This window comes from Indicator indicator, chromosome Z, assembly GCF_027791375.1.
Source record: "Indicator indicator isolate 239-I01 chromosome Z, UM_Iind_1.1, whole genome shotgun sequence".
Classification (NCBI taxonomy): domain Eukaryota; kingdom Metazoa; phylum Chordata; class Aves; order Piciformes; family Indicatoridae; genus Indicator; species Indicator indicator.
In genome coordinates, this window is record NC_072053.1 from 54,917,824 (window position 1) to 54,941,504 (window position 23,681).

The 23,681-nt window shown below is 37.7% G+C and overlaps 1 protein-coding gene across 1 annotated transcript in view; it reads left to right on the forward strand.

Moving 5' to 3' along the window:
* The window catches only part of AOPEP (aminopeptidase O (putative)), a 226,758-nt gene that overhangs the window by 176,419 nt on the left and 26,658 nt on the right, over nt 1-23,681 (forward strand). Inside the window, exon 16 of the mRNA XM_054397593.1 lies at nt 21,961-22,077. Coding sequence (XP_054253568.1) covers nt 21,961-22,077 — 117 coding nt within the window. The remainder of the gene's footprint in view (nt 1-21,960; nt 22,078-23,681) is intronic.

The following is a 23,681-nucleotide window of genomic DNA, read 5'->3' on the forward strand; positions in this document are numbered from 1 at the left end:
GTCCTTTAACCATTTTGGCTGACTTCGTAGTCTTGGTAAAACAGTCATTTATGCTTTCGCTGTTTTGTTTTTTATTGCTTTTTTTACCCTGTATATTGCAATGCTTACAAGGCTTAATTAATCGATCACTCAAGAGAATTCTTACCGTACAACAGGGAGGGGGAAATGAAGAATTATGGAATCCCTTTATCTCTTGCTTGACGTATGCTTAAGCCTTCTGAAAAATATATGCGTCCGTGTGATACTTTCTCTCTGCAGCCAATCATGAATTTACAAATGCAGTATGGACATACTAATGACCAATTACAAGCTGCCTTGTGATATTATGTTAACCTATATAAAGGAAAAGCTTTGTACAATAAATCAACACTTTTGGCTTGCATCAGGCCTCGTCCTGTCTCTCACATCACAGCAGTTGGACATGATGATCTTTGAGGTCTTTTCTGACCTGGTTGATTCTGTGTGTGATTATTCTGTATGTGATTTGTGTTGATACCATACCAAGCCAGAACTGCCAGAGGTAGCCACAGGTTTTGATTTCTGCTGTGATCCACTGCCACTTAGCTTTGGTTTTAAAAGTACAGTTAGGACTGACACTTAGCCCAGAATATCAATGCCATGTACTACATGTGTGCCTCTTGGATGAAGATCCCTCATGGGCTGTGGGTGGAGAGGCAGGCTGCACAGGTCTGCAACAACTCTCCTGGAAATAGGCTCCTGAGAGCAGAAACGCTTCCACTCGCCAGAAGAATACAGTGCAAGAAAAAGCTCCTTGTTGTCTTGAAATGAAATGTTTCTACTGTGATATAAAAAGCATCGTGATAGTGCTTTGAGCAAATGTTGGGATTATTGCAATTCAATTTCTTGATAAGGAGACATTTGTCTAATTCAGGTATTACAGAGCCTGATAAAACGTCCTATTGAGAGCAAGCCACAGACTTGGAAATGGCAGCCTAATTTTATAGGCACAGCATGTAACATCATCCTGGTGGGCCTATCTTTATAAACTTCCTTTGATTCTGACTGTTTTGGACCGGCCACAAATGTTAGATTTACAGTGATGGTCACATGAATGATCTGAAAGATGATGCGATTGTCATGGGATTAAATTACACACTGAAATTAGTGATGAATGAATTCTCTATGTGTTACTTGCAAATAAAATTATTTCTTTGAAAATGCACTTGAAAGGATAGAGGATGTGACGTTTTTAACTCAGCAGCATGGATTCAGATAGCTGTCTTAATTGGAAGTCACAGATTCACAGGATGATTAGAAGGGACCTCCAGAGATTAGGGATTGTTGGGGAAGGAAACTGTTGTAGCATGCCTCTGTAAAAGCAGTGTCCAATTCTATCTTGTTGAGCTTGTTGTTGTGCTAAAAAGATTATCTGTACCAAGATAAATGTTTGCTTTCCTTGGTAAATAAAAAAAGTTACACTATTTCCAGGAAGATACAGGTTATAAAGATACCCTGTATCTTCTTTGCTATGTAATAAACAGGGGAAACAATTTTAGTTCATTTCACTTGCAGAGCTGTTTTCCATGAATGAATATATTCTCTACATTTCCAGACATTAGGTAATAGTGTCTTTTCCTGTTGCTTTTTTCTGGGTGGGGTGGTGGGGGTTAAGGTGTAATTTACAGGGAGATGTCAGGTTTTACTGAGACTTAAATTTTCTATTTCTAGGAGTGCAGCCAGCTTCACATTACAATATTTCCTGAACTATGTGTTTCATTTTTGTTTTAAAGTAAAGAAAATTAAGCAGGGAGGGAAGGAGGGGTGGGGAAAGCAGGTGTGTCAGATGTCGATTGCTGTTCATAGGTAGCAGCCTCTGAATTCAGATGAAAAATCAGCAGAGAGAACCTTGTCATATCAGCTAGGAATAGCAAAGAATTCAACCTAAGATGCAGATTGTGTTGCTGATACTTGGTCATTCCCTGTGGCTGATCACATGAAAGCGATGTGTGGAAACATCTAGGGTTTTCTAAAAAAATTGCCAACCGTTCTTGCCATATCACGAGTTTTTCCATAAGCAGAAAGCATCACCCTGTGTCATGCTAGCAGTCTGTTTATGGGTTATCTCATGATACGTGCCCTCATATACAGATAGCGGGAGTAGTTTGCAAAGAGGAACAAATTTGACCCTCTGAACTGAATTCTTCGTCTGATTAAACATCCCTCAAACAGTGATTTTGCCTTAATTATTGTCCTAATTTGGTTGTCTGTATTTACCTTTCATTTTGAAAGCGAAAAAAATGTCCTAGAGTTAGGAAGCTTCACAGCCAGGTATGTTGATTTTTGTAGTTGACTTGATTGAGTCCTCCATGTAGTTATGGAAGAGCTGAATGGGAGAATTGCCTGTTTTCCAAAACTATTTTACAAGTCTCTGAAAAACAAGGGGAGAGTTGAGTTTCTGTTTCATAAACTACTATTTTTTTGACTGCTTTTTTCAATAATAATTCTTGCCCTGCCTATTGTTTCAAATCAAATAATGTCTTCCATGCACAGGATGAATTAGTAAACACTACTTTTTAAATTAAAAAGTATTCCTGAACTGAAAGTTTACTGAATCATTATTACTGTTATTGTCGTCATCATCATCTGTGGAACAAGAAAGCAGACAATAGTGGGAAATCAGATGACATCAGACTTCTCAGTGTTGGGGTGCATTGATGGCAAAGTCTCATCAGGGTGGAGGATATGCCAGAAATTCTCTCACAGGTGGTAATTTAGCAAGCATGAGGATTTGAATTTTTCTGCTTTTCAGTCTTCAGGCAATCTATGCAAATCTTAATGTAATGGGATAACAGTGTAATAGTATAAATCCCATGTGTAACGGTAACTAAAGCAAACAAATTTTCAGCATAACCTAACTGTGTAACAAATGTGGCTATTGAACTAGAAACTGTAGTTGTGAGTCACTGGATAGTGTATCTCTCTGTAACAGCGTTCAGGAGCAACTAAATTAATTTAAGCTTCCTGAGTGGATACAAAATCATGCTTAAATCAGATTAGCAGGAGCCTGCAATGAGAGTGTCTATTGCAAACAGACATTTATCTTAAATTACTGTTTCAAAGGGACATTTTTAAAAAAACTTATTTAGCTCCCTTGCATAGTGTCATACTGAGAGAGCTGCAGTATGAAGGATTGTGTCCATGGAACAGATGCATCATGGACAGGAGTGCTGCTAACTTCTGACACACAGGTACGTCGATCCATAAGGACCACTTACAGAGAACGAGGGTGTAATTCAGTTTTCATGCTCATTCAGTCCTCATGTCCATCAGGGCTGCCAATTGTCTGGGCAGTTTTTGTGGTATGGAAAGGTTTTTTAGTAGTGGCTGAACTAAGGCAACTAGGATGATTTCATCTAGTTAACTTTTGGGTTGGTTTGGTTTCAATGTTACATTTTGCAGAAAGGAAGCTTATGAATAAGAGAATTTCAGCTCCGTTATAAATGTCCAAGCCTTTCTTTTCCATTTGGTAAGTCACTTTTTGCATACAGGACCATATCCCAAAAGTACACTCATCCTTTTGGAAAGTTGGAAGTACCTTGCTACTGTGATGTATATCCTGTAGCTCAGAAGCCAAGGTTCCCACTCTTGTTTATCTCTTAATTCCAGCAAGGGATAGTAGAAAAGTTGGGGCAAAAAGGTCCCGTTCTGGCCCTGCAGTATGGCTATGTAAAGGTGTGAAGATTGGCTTCACAGTGTCTGTATAAATAAAAGCTACTGATTTTCTCATGCAGTGATTTATTGGAACAATATATGGCTTTACAGATGAGATGCCTTCCATCAAGGGCCTTTTAAAGTTCCTGTTTTCACTGTTTGCTCATGCAAATCTGACTGTTTCCTGATGCAAAAGCCAAGGCTTAGCATTTGTCTGTGTTTACATCAACACAAATTGATTCTAAAAAGTATTTAAAGATGTCCAAGTTAAAAAAAATTTTTGGACAGATCGCCAATCTCCAGTGACCAAAGCATATGTCATGAAATGTGTTGGTATCACGTGCTTCTTATGCCTTGGTTATGTGCTTTCTTGGTTTAGGTTCTATGGTAGATTCTTGCTAGTTTCTAGCAGTCTTCTGTGTTACAAGTTGGAAAATACACCCGTACTGAATTCTGTCGTTTTAGAAGCATGTAGGTTAGCACAACCTCATAATGCTCTTGCACGTATATTATTTTGAAACCTTTTTTTTCTGCATACGTTTCAACTTTGAACTGAAAGTTTAAAGCTAACTAAATTTCAAAATGAATTTAAATAGTCAAGTGTGTGTATGTTAAAATGATTGCTCAGAAGGTGCTGTGTGCTTAACACTACAATCCTTATGCAGATGAGTTTCACTGAAATCTGTGGGAATTTTGTCTCAACAAGTACTGCCGCAAAGTCAGATTTGTTGTGTCTTAAATGCTTAACATACAAATTTGGTGCAAAGCCCTTGCAGCTCAGATTCCCTAGTGTTTCTTCAATACTGTTGCAAGGTGGTTCTCTGAGATGCTTTTCAAAGGTTTTAGCCTCCAGTCAGCTCAGGCAGATCTCTTCTGTCAATATTTGTAAACTTGTAAGTATCCATCCAGTGTGTTGTGTTTTAAATATTGTCTTGCTTGTTTTTAAAGGTTTTGTATGAAAGGTATGTTTTTCCAAATAACAGCATATTGTGTGCATACCTGTCAAAAAACAAGTGTAAAACTGTATCAGAACCTACTAATTTGCTCTGCAAAGCACAGTTTTTATTTGCAAGTTGTGATGAAGCAAAACTATACAAAAATGTACATAATACTTACTTGAACAGTAACTTCTGTCATTGCTACACTCAAGCTGTATTAAAATCTGTATTTTAAAATGTGCTGCTGAATAGTTTTTCCATATATTTGATGATTTGTATAATTGTGGAAAACTGATTTATAGTTATTTACAGTAGAACTTTTTCACAGTAACAGTGTATAAGGAACATGGAACTAATTTTAATTACATGGCCAAGCTCTCTTATGCTAAACTAAAGTGCCTGCAATATTTACCTCATATGCTTACTGAAGTATTACATTAATTTAATTATGAAAATATATGTGGTATGGTAATTTAGATGGAAAATTGACATCAAGTGTAATGTGGAAACATACAGAACCTTGATTTGGGCCTATTATCTCCATGCTTAACTTACCTTCTACTGGTTTTTTTTTTCCTTATTACTTTTCATTTAATAGTAATTCAAGACCACTTCTGTCTGCCTTTCATAATAAGGTACTTTAGGCACAGCTTTTGAGTGTTGTTTCAAATGTAAGCTAATTCTGAAATACTGAAGATATTTTGTATGAGAAATAGAAATACCTGGATTTTTAAATGGTATTCTCACAATATACAACATATTTTAATTCTGCTTTTACCCATTTAATTACTTCTGTATTTGCTTCCTACTAAAATGCAGAAATTAAAATGTGGTAGAAAATGAGTAAGAGAAAAACATGGTTGGACAAAATCCTTTTGTAGGTGCCAAATACCGTCATGTGGCATGTGATGATTCTGCCTTGGATTGTATGTTACTGAATTTAGTTGTTTCAGTCACATAAATATATTCATATATGTGTTTCCCAACTTTCAGATACGCTGGGTTGTCTCCCTTACAGTTCCCTTTAGAAGGAACTCAGGAGAGTTGCAGAAAAGTAGGTTAGAAATGGCACTTGCAATTGAAGTAGAAATATTTTCTGGGCCTGAAGTGCCACGTGGCAGCATGTCCCTTATGCCACAGGCATGTGGTGCTTCCCACTTGCTCCTGGGGAAGGTACACAAGTTGCCACTTCATGGCTGCAATCTATTTTTTAGTGTTTCAGCTCAGCCCTCGCCTGCTCCACATGCTGCATTCTGGCCATAGTCTCCTTGGGGAAGTGCATGGTCCTAATCAACTTCCACATATAGAAAATGTGGGAGAGTGAGAAGGAAGAGAGAGTTTCAACTTCAGTTATATTGAAATACCAGAAAAAAATAAATGGGGGCTTCAAAAAGCGGTGAAAGGGTGGGATGTATGAGGAAAACATCATCCTGTCAATGGATTTGTGGGTTCTTTTGCACACTTACTTGCCTTCTGTTGAATTTCATAATACAAGCATGCTTCTTTGTATTCCCTGTATTCCCTGTCAAAGGCCTCTGTTTTGATCAAGTGAGGTATGTTTGTTTTCTCTTTTTTTTTTCTTTTTTAATACTCCACTTGAAATCTAGTCAGCTTCAAAACCTTAGTTAAAAAGGTGTAAGACCTCCCTCCCCCCACCCCGCTTTGTCACTCCGATGGGTTTGGTGGGTTTACAATCCAGTAAAACCACAGGAAGAGGGTTTCAAAAAAATATATTTTTTTCTCTCTCCCCTGTTTCCATGTGAGTAATTTTTTTCAAAAAACCCGTAACAACTGGAGAAACTGACTGTGTGGTGGAAACAGTAAGATGTCATTAAGTAAACATTCTAAAAATGGAGAAAAATCCAAACACCAAGGACTGAAAAAAAATGATCTATGTACATATGCTAAGTAAAGGTGGGGGGGAAAAAGCTTAGTAGAATGAAGCTCACATTTTTCTCTTACGGATAACCTGCAATCCATTTCTAAAAATCAGACAACAGTATTTGATTTACTGGTCTAAAATTAGCAGGTATAAGTGGAAAGGGGGAGAGGCATTCAATGAATAACTGGCTAAAAGCCAGCAGTAGTTTTCCCCTTGATTTTGAGGTATCAGCAACCTGAGTCACCAGTTTCCATTCTGTCTTCTGCAACTGTAGATACTCAAAGTCTAGATTAAACCAAGCCTTCTTGCTGCATGCCCTTGTGATTCAGAACCAGGCCATGATACACAGCACGTGTGTATTACCACAGTACCACTGGCCTACACAGAGAGCACTTATTGCTGGAATTAGAAACCTGAGCTTTAATAACTAAGTAAGTAAAGGAAGGAAGTATTGTATACATTGAGAGACCCTTAATTTGGTTTCCTTATTGTATGCAGTAAATGCTGTCATTTGCAGGGTTGGTAAGCATAAGTCCATAATTTCCAATATTCAAGCCAATGATCTCTAATTGCCTTCAAAGTATAAATTTAGCCATGTAAATGCAGAAAAAAAGCAGTCATGACAAGTTGGGATTTGTTTTCCTCCCTGCCTCCCCCGCCTCCCCACCCGCTTTGCTTTTTAAGCCAGTTCAAGCTGTACAGTCAGGGATTCCAAGAGGACTGAAAAAAATAGAAAAACATGTTTTCCAGGGAAAACCAGTTCTCAGCACTATAGGTATCTTGGGCAGCTTTGTGAAAAAATGGCATGCTATTATGTCACATGTCTTTGTTGTCACTTTCCTGTTCTTCCCCTTGAGATACCTCTCAGAAAGCTACGGGTCCTTATTATTTTGTTCCCTGTAAATGCATTCAAAACTGTTCAGCATTGTAAACACACTGTTTCTGTTTGAGCAAACTTATTTTTTACCGATTTTTTACCAAAAAGGTTAATATGGAAGGGCATTATGTAATGGAAAGGCTGCTTATTTGCAGTGACCTGCTGAAATGCTGTTGGTTTAATTTGTTTACTCCAATGAGACTCCCTGCGAGCTGAGGTTGGCATGAAATCACGCAGATGGGCACTTATAATTTGCTGTAAGGATAATAATGATATAGTATTCGTAATTAGCAGGAACTACAATTTCAATAGACTGCTTCTTTTTTCCCTTTATTGCTTTTATTTACATTAAAATTGCATCTAAAATAACAATGAAGTATGTGCTGCCCTTGGGAAACTTTAATGTACCTACTTGGTGTTTCAGCTATAAAAAAGCAAAAGAATGTGTCTGTTGCCTGTATTTCTGTGAAGTCAGCACACTAGTACCTGAAGTGGACAGAGCTCTTGTGCAAGTGGATGCTCTCATATTGTCACAGAAGGCAAAAGGATAACATTCTCTGTTCTGGTTTTGTTTTACAAAATGTTTGGGGGGCATTGCAAAAGGGCTTTACTTTTCTGTTATTACTCCCAAATTGTAAGATTTGTCAAAACTAGTTTCATATTGTTTAAAGGCCAAAATTAAAATTTTGAATTAATGGGATGATTATTAGAAGAGCAATAATACTCCCAGAAGAGCATTGAGTAAAAACAGATACAGTACAGAAAAGGATGAGGGAAGGAAAGAGGTGGAAAGTTGTCACTGAGGGCAGTATGTAATTGCAAGGGTGGAGCATATCCAACACTGGTTTGTGACTGGATGTAGATTAAGAAGAAGAGCTTCTGTATTTAGTCTGACGAGAAGGTTAATATTGTAGAGGCACCACAGTAAAGATATAATCAAGGACTTCACACGCTCGCCAAGTAAGCAGAACTGAAATTGCATTTTCAGTAAGTATCCCCTTGTCTTTTCACTGTTTTGACAATAATACTGAATTTCTTTTGTCATGTGCCTTACCAGTTCTTGGAGTAAAGTAGCTGTTAGAATTATGACACTTGTTTTGAATATTAGTGAAATTCCTTTCATATCACCTTCTTGCCTCTATTGCTCATTTGCAATTGGTAGTGGTTAAGAATTTAGATGGATCATGAATCACTTGTTTTAAGGGTGTTTATGAGAGAAAGTCACTGTCTATTGCAGAGTTCAATCATAATGTTAAAACAGTACAACTCAGCCAGCTGGTGCCAAACTGGCCCTTTACAGCACAGCTGCTATCTGTTCCATGACTTTAGAGGTATATGAAATACAGGCATCTTCTCTATGAACAGTTAATAGGGATTGGAATATATCTCACAGCCATGTAATGAGCTTTGTATGTTTGTTCTGCTTAATGTATTTTTTGTTCTTTAAAGTAGGTCTTTCACCTACTCTTAAGTTTAGCAGTTGGCAAAACGAAGACAGATACCCGGGTTCACAGCTGAGCTGATTGTGGGCATGAGTTCGCCCTCTTAAAAGTAGGTGGTAGAACAAATATAAAGAGAAACGAGAGATCTCAGAGCATAGTGCCTGCTTTGCTTGGGCCACTATAACGCTCACACCATGACTGTGAGGTCTTTAATTTCCAGAGATGCTGAGTGCATTCGTTTCCCAGCTTTCTAGGACTTGTGGGTATGTGTACAGCTGCAAGTCAGTGCTGCAGCAGCTTCCCAGGCTGAAGTCAGTGGTGCACGGAAACTGCTTTAAAACTTGGCACATTGTTTTAGATGACTGTCTTTAAAAACATGTGAGTAGTAAGAAGTGCTAAATTTCCAATAGTATGTTGCTTATTTCTGTGTATTTTCAAACTGGACTAGCTAAAGCTGTATACAAATTACTGTACTTTGTTAGATTCTGCAGAGAATAAGCAGCATATAAGAGAAATTGCTCTATGTGTTAATATAATATAATAATAATATATAATATAATATAATATGATATGATATAATATAATATAATATAATATAATATAATATAATATAATAATCCTCATGTTTTGAGATAGTTTGAAAAGAACCACTAACTGTACCGTTAAAGCAAAATTCTACAGTGTAGGGCCTAGTGCTGAAAACTTTTGAGCACTTGTAGGCTGCTGTTCTTTCAGTGGAGATACTCATCCACACAAAGTTAATTGCACCTAAGTGTGATTGTGTTGGGGTTTTGTTGGGGTAGGTGACGATGTGTCTGGGATCTGGAGAGACATATTCAGGGAATTGCTTTTAAACATGGGGATAAAAGACACAACAACCTAACTTTCTACTGCGTGCTTTGAAAGAAAAGGAGAAACTGCTACAGGTTTCTGTGGTGTTATTTAAGATGGAGCTATGAAGCATTAATTTTGCCAGTGAAAAATACTTATTCTTGAAGTAGCCACAGATACTCAGTGTTTGTTACCACAGCTATCCTAATTTCTAAGAATTGCAAATGTGATTGGATTCATCCTAGAGTAATAAATTGTTAACTTTTCTGTTCTAAAAAGTAGGAGTTTGGTAATAGACAATTCTTTTACACCAGTAAACTGCCTTGGACATTTTATCTGGAGTGAAAGTAGTGGGTTTTTTATAATCTCTTGTAGGCTGAGACCTTTAATGACAAGTTTATTGCTGGAGAGCATTTTCATATTTAAGTTATAAACACCTGAAAATTGCAGTTTATAATGAAAAATTTAGATAGAAAAAGCTGATGGGAGTGAGCACTTGCCTTTGCTTCTCAAGAGCAGCATCCATACTGAGCAGATATTTTACTTACTTTAAATTAGGTTTCAATTGTCATGTTACTTGGCAATTTCTTAAATTATTTGTGGGATTGCACTGTTTAAACTTTTTGTGTGAATAACTTGGTTCTGGCACTGTGCACAGCATGGTGGGTTCTTGCTAAAGCTGACTTTCAGCTATTTCCATTAGTAGATAAGATTATGAATTGCTGTTGAAGTTCTGTACTTAGTGGTTATCCAGTTATTCATATATAAATAATACTGTACAGCAGCACAATCAACCTACTGCTCTCTGGCATTATCTGCTTGATTATTTTCACATTTGCATGTAACTTCAGTGATTCAGTGCCAGTCCTGTTCTCCTTAATGAGTGTGTGTATTCCTTTGAAGTTAATAGGAACTTGCCTTCAGGAGTAGTATGGAATGAGTTCACAGGTCAGCAAATTTTCCACATATCCTTCCTGGAGATCAGTATTTTTTCCTCTCCCTCCCTTCCTGAAGAGAGACAAGTTAAGTAGCGTGCAGCCATAGAAATAAAATAAGTCAGTAAATGCTATTTTACAGAGGATAGGTTCCTCTGCTATTGATTGCACAAATGATTCCCAGTACTGTGGAATGTAACATTTAAATCTAAGGGAGAATGGGTATGAAACTAAAGTTTTTGAAGGGACTCACTAAATTAGCTTTACAGGCATAGAAAAAAAAAACAAACAACCAAACAAAACCTACCACCACCATTTTTTTTTAAATTTCTTTTTAATTTCAATATGGGACTTGTTATAAAAAAGGGATTTGGGGTGATGTAAAAACTTTTCAGTGAGTTGTTATGTGAACATAACTTTCTTTGCTTATGTACATACACCAGTATTACAAATTAACATAGTAAATTGCTTTTATTCTTACTTTACACAGAAATTAGTGTATTTAAAGCCACTAGTTTAACTCCAACTGTGAGAGTAAATCTATAATAGAGTTTATGCCTTAAACGTCAAGTATTTTGTTCATATCCCTTCTTCAATTTAGTAGTTTCTCAATATGTCTGTAAAATATATTTCCTCTGTTTCTGTCACTTGCATTGTCATCAAACCAGTACCCATATCTATAATCACAGGAAATTGCTGATTTTTTTCAAGAGACCTCTTCAGAGGCTGGTGCTTTGATGTAATTCTGTTATATTTAGTGGTTGTTCCCACACAAATCTGTAGGTGTATGTCCAGCAACAAATCACTGTCTAGGTCTAAAAGTAAATACTAATAGTGTGTCTATACGTGGTCAGTACATGTGATAAGATAACTCCTACTCCTTTTCAACACTTGTTTCCTTGGCATTACCAGAAATCTCGTTTGAGAAACGTGAGCAGAATGTAGCACTTTTCTCTTCTTATACTATAACTGATAATTACTTCTGAAACATTGGTATTTCAATGAACCTTTAGGCTTTGGTTTGCTCTTTTTTTGCAGGTTCAGTTTGGTTTTCTTTTTACTTTGTTTTGTTGTTGTTGTTGTTGTTTTCCAGGAAGTCCTCCTACACGCATTAATGGTGTGCAAATCTTGTTTCAGGCCATTCAGTTTCTTGTACTCCTTCAAGCTAAAAAACTCATAAATTGAATTGCAGCTTGGAAAAGCTCATGCCCAGCAAGTTTCATCTTGGATTTATTTTTATGGTTAGTTTTAATGCACCGGCATAGGAGTGGAAATTGGTAGTGCTTGTGATCAGACCTTGGTTCATAATGCAAGTTTTAGATCAATCCATTAAAAAGTTCAGGCTCCCTTTCAAGAAGCCTGTGTGCCTTGAATGGATAATTGTGAAATGGGGGAAGAGCCTGGGTGTTGCCTGTGATCCTCTGTCAGCTGTCAGAGGTGACCATCTTCACACTGTCAATGATGCAGCATGCAGTGGCTGTCTGAGAGAGGGTTCTGATGATAACTAGTGTTAAAACTGGAAGACCAGTGTGACAGGTGTCTGATAAACTCTGTTGCTAGAGTCAGGTGCAGAGTTCTGTACTACTTTTCTTCTGACTTACAAAAGGCTTCATTTTGAGATGCTGATGTAATTGGGCTAAAAAGTGAGAGCACCTGTGGAACTGGATCACTTTCAGCCACAATGAGAGAGTTCTTGCAGACAAATGAAGATTTTTAGAGTCATGTGTGTTACGAGATCTTGGTTTTTAAAAAAAGAATCCAAGAAGCCAGTGGTGGTGGGATTGGCATCTCTGCATCTTCTGTCAAGGACTGCAAATTCTACATGCTGCTCTTCTAAGTTCCTAGCATCAGCTGCATGGCCTTTGGTTTAGACCTCATCTGTTACATTTACATCTATTGTAAGGTCACCTGTGGTTAAGATGTTCTTGGACATATGTGCATATGTGTGTATTTCTGCAATGTGAGTCCACTCATCTGGTTGGTTGTGTTCTTGAAAAAATTTTTAAACCCAAACCCCTAAAAATTCACTAGCGAAGGATCAGGTGGACTCGGTGTGTTCAGAAAATTGTGAGTATGCACAGGCTCTGTAGGACACACAATGTGTCAGAGCTGTATTTCAGGTCAGAAAATATTGCTAGTTGAGATCTGGAAATGAAGTTGATCCACAAGTGTTAAAAGGCAACTGACGTAATTATTAAAGGGGAAAAAAGAAGTAGCTAAGTTCTTGTCTCTCTCATTCTTCATGTTCTTCTCTGAATGGTGCTGTCTGTTTGGGGCAGATTTAGTTGGTACATTTATGCTTGACTTGCAGAAAGAAACATGTTCTTGGGATCTCCCAAAACCTGACCACAGTATAAGAGAGTTGGAAAACTCTTAGCGAAAGCTCATGATTCTTGAAGGTCACAGTCACAGATGAACTCTGAGCACTAAGTCCTGCATTGATAGGCATAGGTAGAACAGATTTCTGTTCCAGAAATTTCCAGACAGATGAGGTAGCCTAAATGCTCAAGGTAGTTTATGGGAATAGGATTTGACATTTTTGGTGTTATATCATGAGGTTACCTGGCCAATAATTTACAACTTAGAAAAAGTGAGAAAAGCTCAGAAAAATTTCTTAATTTTCTTTGGCTCTCAGACTTTTGTCTCTTTTCTAGCATACAGCTAGAAAAGTATGCTCTTTTCTAGCATACAGCTAGAAAAGTAAAGGAAATTTGTCAGAGAGTGCTCTCACTGATGGTTTTGGCTAGCTTACAGTGTTAGTGGTTCTTCAGCTCTTCATTTCACACTTAGTGGACTGTCCACTGAAACGCTGGTTTTCCGTGTCTGCTGTAGTCTACAACTTTATTTTCATGTCTCAGAGGACCCTTAGTGGTGTGTTTGTTTTCAGAGGATCTAGATGATGATCATTCAAGGTGAGGTGTTTTATACTGCCATTCATGTCAGCATCAGCACATAGTTTAGAGCACTTGAGACCAGGATTGTTTCAGGTTGCCAAAGCAAGAAGGCAAATACTTTTATTTAAGTGTCGGCTGCAATGCGGGTATGAAATCTCTCCACCAATTGCTAAGAATTTTTGGTCTTCTGTATGAGTTCTTTAATTTGTAGTAAGTAGTCTAAGAGCCTGGAAAATAAAACCATGGTTTTCCTTGGCTTTGTTGTTGTTGTTGTGGTTAGATGAATGGTTTACTCAGCCTGTCATGCTTCTGTTGGGCCTGCTATTAGAAGGTGGTCTCAGTGCCAGCTGCTTTCATGTGTTCAGAGAGCACTAACTGCAGGGTTGACATTCAGACTTTCCAGTGCTGGGACTGCTGTGATTGAGTGAAGGGGTAACTGAAGATTTTGCTGCTTCCAACTTCAACTTAGTTTGTGTCAGAGCAACAGCATCTGTTGCAAGCGTGTCTAAGTAACGGCCCTGTAGAGCATGATTTCAGACATGGAATCTGGTTTCTCCTGTCTGCTTTTCTCTTGCTGTGGCCATTTCACCTGAAACTAGGAGCAGCACAGGCTAGAAGCACGGTAGTAAGTGTCAGAGATGATGATCTGCATGGTACAAAAGGTGTGTAGCCTATTCTGCTTGAAAAGGAATAATTATGCTTGAGGGTAAAGTTAAGGTGAAACATTTCTTTGAGAAAACTAGGTATGAGGGAGAGCACCATATAACCTGACTGAACCTGTAGTGGAAGCCACCTGGTTTTCATTTTGCTGGCTCAGTAGTGTGTTAATAAGGGTTTAATAATTTCTGGCATTTCAGTCCATTTATATTAGATTGCAGATGTTGAATTCTTTTGTAAATGGATCTTCTCTCCATTAAGTAAATGATGGGAAAATATTTAGTACTAGAGCTTAAGAAAAAGATTTTCGGTTTATGGACTGGTAGCAATGGCTGGCCTTTTAATAACATTACTGGTAACACATAAACAGAATATCAAGACACAGAATGTGAAACAACTTTAAATTTTCATTCATACCACAGACTCCCACACTGGAAGCTTAAAATACTGATAAAATTAGATCTATGTATGCTTATCTGACTGTATGGTAATGTATATACCCACAGCTTCTGCTTTTGCTTTCATCCTATCCTACAAATATTTTTCAGTGTTAAGAAAATCAAATGCTAGGTTTGATGCATGCATATGGAATGGTCTGATGTAATATGATGTGATGTATACAATGATTTATACAGTGTCAAAATAGTATTTGAATGCAACAGGACAAAAAAAAACTGTATTAATATGATGAAGTTTAAGCATGAAAATAGCCCCAAAAGCCTTCCTGAATTGAATGTCTGTAACATTTAGGGAGGGACTATTTGTGAAGACAGCTATAGGATAAAGAGCAATGGTTTTAAATTAGAGAAGAGTAGATTTAGGCTGGGCATTAGGAAGAAGTTCTTTACTAGGCAGGCGATAGAACACTGGAACAGGTTGCCCAGGGAAGTGGTGGAGGTCCCATCCTTGGAGACATTCAAGGTCAGGCTTGATGTGGCTCTGAGAAACATGATCTGGTTGGAGATGTCCCTGCTTACTGCAAGGGTGGTTGGAGTGGATGACCTTTAAAGGTCCCTTCCAAATCAAGGTATTCTATGGTTCTAAGTGCAGCATTGCTTATGCAAACATTACTTGACAAATCAACACTAATCTAAGGCATGTTTTGAGGAGCAGCCACATGTCCACGGAGATCAGATTGTGTGCATACTTAAGTTTGTGCAGTTCATTGAGATTTGTATCCTCCATTCAGCAGTGTTTTCATATGCATGACCAGAATAAATCAAGCTTTTATATTTTAGTAGTTAAAATGACTTCTGACATAGAGTATCTGCTTCAGAAACTAAGAAATCCTTAATATTTATTTTATAAGGTGGTAACTAAGTGCAATTTTTATTAAATAACTTGCTATTGGTATAACTTTTATGTCCTACTAGTATGAGGCAAGTGATACCAGACATAAATGTCCCTGAAACAGCATTTTGAACTGTAACACAAATCCAATGCTGAGGAACTTGTGATCATTACTTCTTGAAGTAAGGTTCTAAGTCAAGTTACTAGGAATTTCTTTTCCATGCTAAAAAAAAAAAAGTACAATTCCCGATTTTTGTTGTTAAAATAGATCTCGGAAAATGAGTTGCCAAGCACAGAAAGAACCAGTTCAGCAGAAACTGAGAAAATTAGACATTTCATAAAGTGTAGTTCATAGATAGACAAGAATGCATTACAGAGATATCTGGTTTGCTTTTAAATATAGTGAGATCTCATTATCTTTCATAAATGTTTGAAAGGGAGATGATATTTCAGCAAGAGGGAAGTCATAAACAAACCAACAGAAGTTAAACAGAACAGTCTGCTTTGCTAAGCACTTCTGAAATTTGTCAGCTACTGGCATAGTTAGACTTTGTTTTGCTTGCCAGTTCCAAGCATTTTTTTTTTTCATCGGTTGCAGATTACTTTTTTTTCCCTGCATATTAATCAAACTGCAGACTGGTTATTTCAGAGACTCTCTTAAGCGGTGTATCTCACTATGGTAGTTAACAGCTGTTAGCATGGAGATTTTTATTGAACACATACGTTACCTGATATGAGTACATTTAGGCCCTGAAGGGTGGGGGAGGAAGCCTTATTTTCATTAAAAAGAAGTCAGTGTGCAGATGAAGACAGTATCTGAACAATATTGTTTGAAGTAAACAATGACAAGGTCTGTCTAAAGATGCTTTAGTAAATAGTTTTCTTGAATTTTTAAGCTAACAATTTTCTGAACAGTTTGAGGAAGGAGGAAGTTTGGTTTACAACGGCTTTTTGTTTAGTTGCAGCCTGATAAAAACAACCCTTCAGGCAAATTGTCTCTGTAGAGTTTATAATGCGAGATTTCAGTTGAGGATTTGATTAGTTCAGAACATAGGCGCAGAGATGGTCTGTCCTATAAATCCTATCTCCTGGACTAGTAGCAGTGCTTTCTTCTCTGAAGTTAATGAGGAAATTCTGTCTGAAAGGAACCATTAACTGCTAAACTCTGAGGTAGGATTTTTTCCCTTTCTTTCCTAAAAGAGAGGTGGGAAGTAATTTGGTTTGACTTTGGAAAATCTTGTGAAAATGTAAATGAAAAGACATTTCATTTTCTATGGGGAATGAAACTACCATCTCCCAAGGAAATCCTGGAGAAATATATTGTGCCTTAGAAACTTGAAACTTAATCATTTTCAGAGGTCAAATTGCTCTAATTATTTTTTTTGCCTTGTTTATGTCTGATTTCAGCCAGCATTTTCCAGTGCACAGTAGTGATTTTTTTTTTCCTTTCCCCCCCTTTTTTTGCTCAGGGTAAACAGTTCCTTGCTGTGGTTACTCAGACAAATATAGCAGAGAACCCTTTTCTGGGAGAAGTCTCCTTGTGCATTTCTTAACCATTTTTGGGAAGAATCAATCTATCTGTGCACGTGAGAGAGGGAGGCAGTAGCTGTAAATTGAAGTGACATCATATATATATTACTTCCATTGATCCGCTTTTAGATGAGAGCTAGGATAAAAGGAAATGGCATCAGGGGGGAGGTATGCTCATTTAGGCACAGATCCCAGTGTGATAATGGAGTAATAATAGAAATCATGCCACTGTCAATCGGTTCCTGCATTAGTCTGAGGCAGATTTCCCCTCCGAGGAGGCTTTCAATGACTTCATTCAAGTGCAGGCAGGAGCAAATGGGATATTCAGTGTACCAGCTGTACTACTTTTGTGATTTGTGTCCTGGCTTAGGGGTCCAGTGCAAGTGCCGGTACTGAGGATGCTCAAGTAGATATATCTCTGTTCCATTTCTTGGCTGTGAAAGGTCAGTAGTCAAATGTTTCAGTGGCATTTTTTCTAGAATAAAGGGTGACTCTGGCATTTATTACATTTGTTAATGTAGAAACTTGATAAATCTGCTCTGTTGTGTGGGTGGTCCTCTGGGGTTTGAGGTCGATGACCTTGGTAGCTGAAACACCAGATTTTTGAAGGCCAAGATTTGTTTTCTTTGTGCTTTTTACAGGTTAGGATTCAGAAAACTCAATACTTTTGCTCCAAGATTATTTGGAGAAACCCTTTCAAACCTACTAGTGTCTTGAGATATTTTTGTAACAGTGTAATGGCTTAAGTGTCTTGTGAAGTGACACTAATGAAATAAAGTAGTTTTTATCTTAGTTCTCAGTTACTTGGTACCTATTGAATCTCAGCCCTGGTCAGCTGCCGCAGTAACAATCTGATTTATATTTTATATTTGTTGCATTATCTTTAATTGCTTTATCTTCTATTTTCAAATACAGACTTAGTTTTGATACTTCCTATGATTTGTTGTTTGTTTTAGAGGTAACAGCCTTACTGTTCCAACTTTAAAGGCACCACATCAAGGTAACATAGGAGGACGTAGGACAAATGGCAGTTTAGTGGCAGGACAAAGCAAACTCCGTTAAAAGGCTAAAAGAGATGCAGGAGAGAGTTGACATTTATTTAAGGGCAAGATAACATACACAGTGCTGGGATACAGCTTTATAGTGGGCATGGAGTTTGATTGTACAGGACATGACAGAAAACCTTTGGTGTGTTTAATTGCAACATATGAGTCTATTTCTTCTTCCTGGTGTCAGTACTTGCAGCTGTGTGGGGGAAGCTCTAGGAAAAGTAGTGTGATTTTCATGTGGTGGGCATAGGTTGGGACAAGAGCTATTTACTTTACAATGTAAATGCATGCTGTTGCAGCAATCACTGCTGTAGTGAAGACTTGTTTCTTGCCATATTTCCTGATTGAAGTGATCTGCATTAATAATCACATATATTTGAGCATTTTGAACATACTCCACTACAGTTCAGAGTGTGAATTTTATTTTTTTGTGTGTATGTTTGGGTTATTACAGTTGTTTTCTGAATGTTTTCAACATGGAGTTACACACTGACACAGTGAAGTTTATCGTGCTGCCCTTTGCTGTAGCTGTGTGGGGATTTATGTATGTTAGATAATGAACATACATTCACACAATGTGAGTTGTAAAGGAAAATGGCTTCATAATCCTTGAAAAGAAATTTATGTTTTCTACAGTATCTATGTTTAAAAGAGCTCCTTTGTATTAAGCATAAGTAAACAAACGGAAAATAGATGAAGTGTACCCCAAACAATTCTCATGGTGTGAAAGATGAGATGCAACAGGTGGGTGTGACAAATAAGGACAGTGATGGGGAAAAGGAAAAATAGCAGATTGTGAGGGGTGTTCACTGAAAATTCAAGTGCAGTTCTGCAAAGTTTGTAACTGCTAAAAAGCTGCTTTGAAGATAGCTTTATCCATATTGCTCTGGTTGGGGAAAAGATAATTTCTAAACACTTGAAGGAATTTTGTAGTAGTTTCTATCATGCAACTTTGGCCTAACTCTGCCTCTCTGCTTAGGATAGGTTTTTCTTAGAGGTAGAGTCTCTTCTGTTAAAAGGAAAGGATAAGAAATGAAAGAGAATGTTTCACTTTCTGTTCGTGTTGTAAGTGGAAGAAATAGTGCCCCTTTGGTTACGGGTCTGTCAACATTTCTCTTCCTGGTGCCCTCATTCTCTGTTACTTTGTTTGCCAGTTCATACCTTGGACTTCAGTTAAACCATGAGTTGGAAACTGTATGTAAAGTCTCATCTTGGGCAGCTAGAACGTGGGAAAATAACAGCAGCCATTGTCTCAGATTTTTTTTTCTCAGCAGTCTCAACTGATAATAGTTTGTGATGGTTTGAAACTGTCTTTTTAATTTTTCCTTGCAAAGTTCAGAACAGAGAAAGTGAAAGAATGTAAATAAGTCACTATTGGGTGTAAGAAAGCAAAATAACGATTGTTCTAAACACTTCCATTGGATAGATAGAAATGTTTAAGAACTATTACCCAAAACAAAGTGGGCACTCTGCACATTCTGCGTTCGGCAGTGGGGGCAGTTGCTGGGCTGTCTGGCTGCTGTTTCTTCTTCTCTTCTGGTGAAGATAACACACTGACCTTGGCAGCTAAGTTAACAACTTTCTGCTTAACTAACTTTGCTTCTCTGTCCAGGGGGGTCTGGGGGGGGAAGCTCCTGGGAGAGAGAGAGGCCCCTTTGGGAGGGTCCCCTTGGGGGGAAGCAAAGGGAGATCGGTTGTGCTTTTCTGTTGATTCTATATATTTGTGAATGTTGTGAATTTTGTATATTTGTACATATTCATTGCATTTCATCGTAGATTGTAGACTCTGCTTTGTAAATACAGCCTTCATTTGCTTCCAGACTGGGCTAGCCTGGTTACTTGTTGGTGGGGGGGGAATTTCAGCTCACACCGACACATAGTTTAACCTGTAATTGTGAAAACTCTTCACCCATAATGCAGTATTAGGTAGAGATAAATTAAGGACATAGCTGTTGCTCTGCTGTTGTGCTTTTGTTGACTTTAATGAGATTATGTAATACTACCTTCGACGATAGCTTAATCTGTATAGTGATTATATACGCAGATATAAAATAGTAATTCTTAGCTATTCTGTACCTAAGTATTCAAACAGCTGTTCTACAGTTTGTACAAATTAAGTATTGTCTTTGTAGTTGGCAGGGAAAGCTTTCTAAAACAAAAGTTATCTTTCTATGTGTGGTGTTCAAAATGAATTCAGTTTTTTCGGGTAGACCCAGAAGGCTTCCCAGAAGCCTTCCTCTGTTTTGTTTTGGTTTGTTTGTTTTGTTTTGTTTTTTTAGAGTGTCTCACTATTCCCCAAGCAGCTGCAGTTGGACTCCATTTCAGTAGTTGTGCTGAAACTGATTTTTTTCAATATTTTTAAATGTCTGACTAATTGCTCCATTTTGTTGTCAGGCTTTGCTATCACTTAGAAAATATTCTAGTAAGCCAGTACAGTAAGATGTGAGGTTTTTCAGTCTCCAAGCATACAACTGTAATAATAAAAAAAAAAAGAAAAAAAAAGAGAGAGAAGGAAATCAAAATGCAAGGAAACTAAAGCATAAAGGCCCTAGACATCTATTTCCCTCTTTATTCCAATTTAGGTATTAATGCTAAGTTCTGTCAGGCTAAAAGCAAAGAAAATTTTATGTTGCTTAGTTAGTTGTTGCTGGCAACACTTTGCAGTTTAAGAGTTACCAAAAATGCTTGTTAGCTTCAGGGACTTCCTGTAAGAGATCAGGGGTCCAAACTTGTTCAGTCCACATAAACAGCTCTGGCTGTGGGGTGTGTTGTTGGAAGAGGCATTTCCTGTAGCCAACCTCATTTTATACTTGCCTAGTGCATTGATGCAGCAAAGGGGGACACGAGCAGCAAGGCAGGAGCAGAGAATGACCAAATACAATAAAAGTTGGAAATGTTGTAAAAGTAACAGGATATCTTTGGATATCTTTTTTCATTAACGTGTCTGGAGAACACTGAAGGTGAGCAGTGCTGGGGGGGACGATTTGTGGGCAAAAGTTTAAATTCTCATTTTTCCTACCTTCCCCCTTCCTCTGATGGTGTTCCACAGTAATGAATAGTGGGGAAAGCTTTGGGGCACGTAACAAACTTCTGACTGATCATTCTGAATCCTGAATTTCCAGTGAGTGTTTGCTGGCAGCTGGTGTAATTTCTCTCTGACCTCTGCTTGAATTATTTATTTGTTCATCCAATAAGCCTATTAAGCAAAGCACTTAAGCACTTGCTACATCAGACTTCTTGTGCTTTTTCTTTTTAGGTTACTTTAGGTTCAGTGCAAAAATCACAGGTTCTGGAGTCAGGCAGATAACTCTATGTATATACATATATATATATGTATGTACACATGTATAGAAAGATACATATACAGTGTGTGCCATGCCACCAGCATGACATTCATACAATGTAATGATGGATGGCTTGTAAGCCATTGGACTAAAATATGCCTCAAAAGGTGTCATTACTGTGCTTCTTTAGTGGGTCACTTACTTGCACTTTCTTTGTACCCTGTGAGAATATTCTGCAATTACTCATATGCCTCTCTTAATAACATCACTCTTAAAAACAATATGTTCATATGTCTGGTCAATTTCTGAAATTATGCACTCTAAAATCTTCTGGGTGTTTCAGTCCTCTCAAGCCCAAACAAAAAGGAATTGCTTTGCATATGTATTTGATAAAAATTTTACTTAATAAGTTATGGTTATGTTTCCATAAGATAAACATGGTTTAGATCCGATCTAGGTGTGGTAATGAAAACATGGAAAATGAGTCTTAACTGGGCCCCAGCACAGACTCTTTGAGAATGCAAATGTGTAAACAATGAGGTTTTCATATACCAGCTAGAAGTTCTTGTGTGCTGGAAGTACATAGGTTACCATGATCTTGCCCTCTTTGTTTTGTTTCCATTTAATTGCTGAGTCAGCAGAGATCTTTATTCACACATGACATTTATTTTCCTCTTAGCTTCTCCCTGACCAGCTGATCTTACTTCTGGAGTTCCTCTTGGAGGAGAAGACATTGTGTCCTAGAATACTGCAGTGCTTAGAAAAGACGTACAGGCTCCGGGAGCAGGATGCTGAGGTAATGAACTTCAAAAAAGTCCCTCTAACATACACCGTTGCATTGCTAACGAGGAGTGGTGTGGTTCCACTACAAACCAGGATCATTCAGGTCAGTTTTGCTACATCTGTCACTGGATGTGATTAACTGCAGTATCCTTGTGTCTTCAGATGCCTTAATTACTTAGCATTTCTGTGTGTTTTTTTGTAGATCCAGGTGTGTTTGCGTACCATAGCTGTAAGAAACAGTGCAGCTTAGCTGTCATAACTATTGTATATGGGCCTTGGGCAGCACATTTGCTCAAATGTTAAATTTCTCACTCACTCTCATGATGTGTGTCTATTAGAGCCCTGTTCATTTTAGTTGTGTGCCATTATCTCCCAATGAAATCATGTCTGTTATGGTGTAAACCTATGGTCAGTCCATATTTTCCTCTTTGAATACCCCAAAGTTTGGAACTCAGTTTGGAATACTCAGAGTTTGGAAAATTTTGCTTTTCAGTGGGACTGAGAATCTACAGTTATGTTCTGATTTGGGGCATGAGTTTAAGAGAGAATCAGTTCTTTGCTGTTTCTTTTAGTAAGTGCCAGGGATATTAATAGTCCCTGAGGAAAACACTTTTTTTGTATGATATTGTAAATGTGCCTTCCCCATTGTGGGCACATGCTTGCTCCAAAGCTCTTAGTGTCTTTGCTGGGCAAACCAGAAAATTCTTATTGCAACATGCAGTGCTGGCTATTTTATAGAGTCCCATGGATTTCTGAAGCTGGGAGAGTTGTAACAATTGGGCAGCAGAACTTCTGGCTGACAACACCCTTGGAATAAGCGTTTGCTTTGAGTATGTAGTATTCAGGAGGAGAGGTAATAAAATGGAATCAGTCAGAGAAATAAAGGATGTATAGATTTATAACAGCTAAACAGGATTTAGTTGTGAAGTAGCATCTGATAAAACTCGTGTGCAGTGAGGGAGTGTGGTAAACTTAACATGGCATTTTTTAAAAACATGGCTCTTGCTTAATTGAAGACTGCTGTGAAAGCTGCAGAAAGTCAATATGCATGACTTACACTGTTATAATTGGAAGTTTATGTCAGTAATTAAAACTGAAGGGAAGAGCAACATTTTTCTTGTTCCTTCTATGCTGAAGGTGCTGGATGGAAACTCACAAACTCTTGGGAATCCAAACATTAATGCAAAGATCAATAGAACAGAAGGCTGTCTTTCTCTTAGAAAAGAAATGGATAGTGTTTTTGTTGTTGCCATTTGCTGCACCTTTTTACTCTTTTTGTTGAGACAAGTTCCCAAATGCCAGATTTGTTTCTAATTAGTACTTGAACTAACATTTCTATTTATAGGTATTAGAATATATTCTAATGACATCTGAATACCAGTGAAATGTCAGAGGTTCTATAATGGGAAGAGGAATTAATAGGAAGATCAAAGCAATAGTTGTGGTGTTGCTGCTTCATGCCGGTGAATTGTAAGCACCAGACCACAAGCTGAGGTTTTTCCTTTCCACTGTCATGCTTTCTTACTTCTGTTCAGTGTCATATAAAAGTACACGATCAATTTGTCAGAATTTTTTTCTTTTAAAACCAAAACCCCACAAAATTGCAGCCTTAGTGAA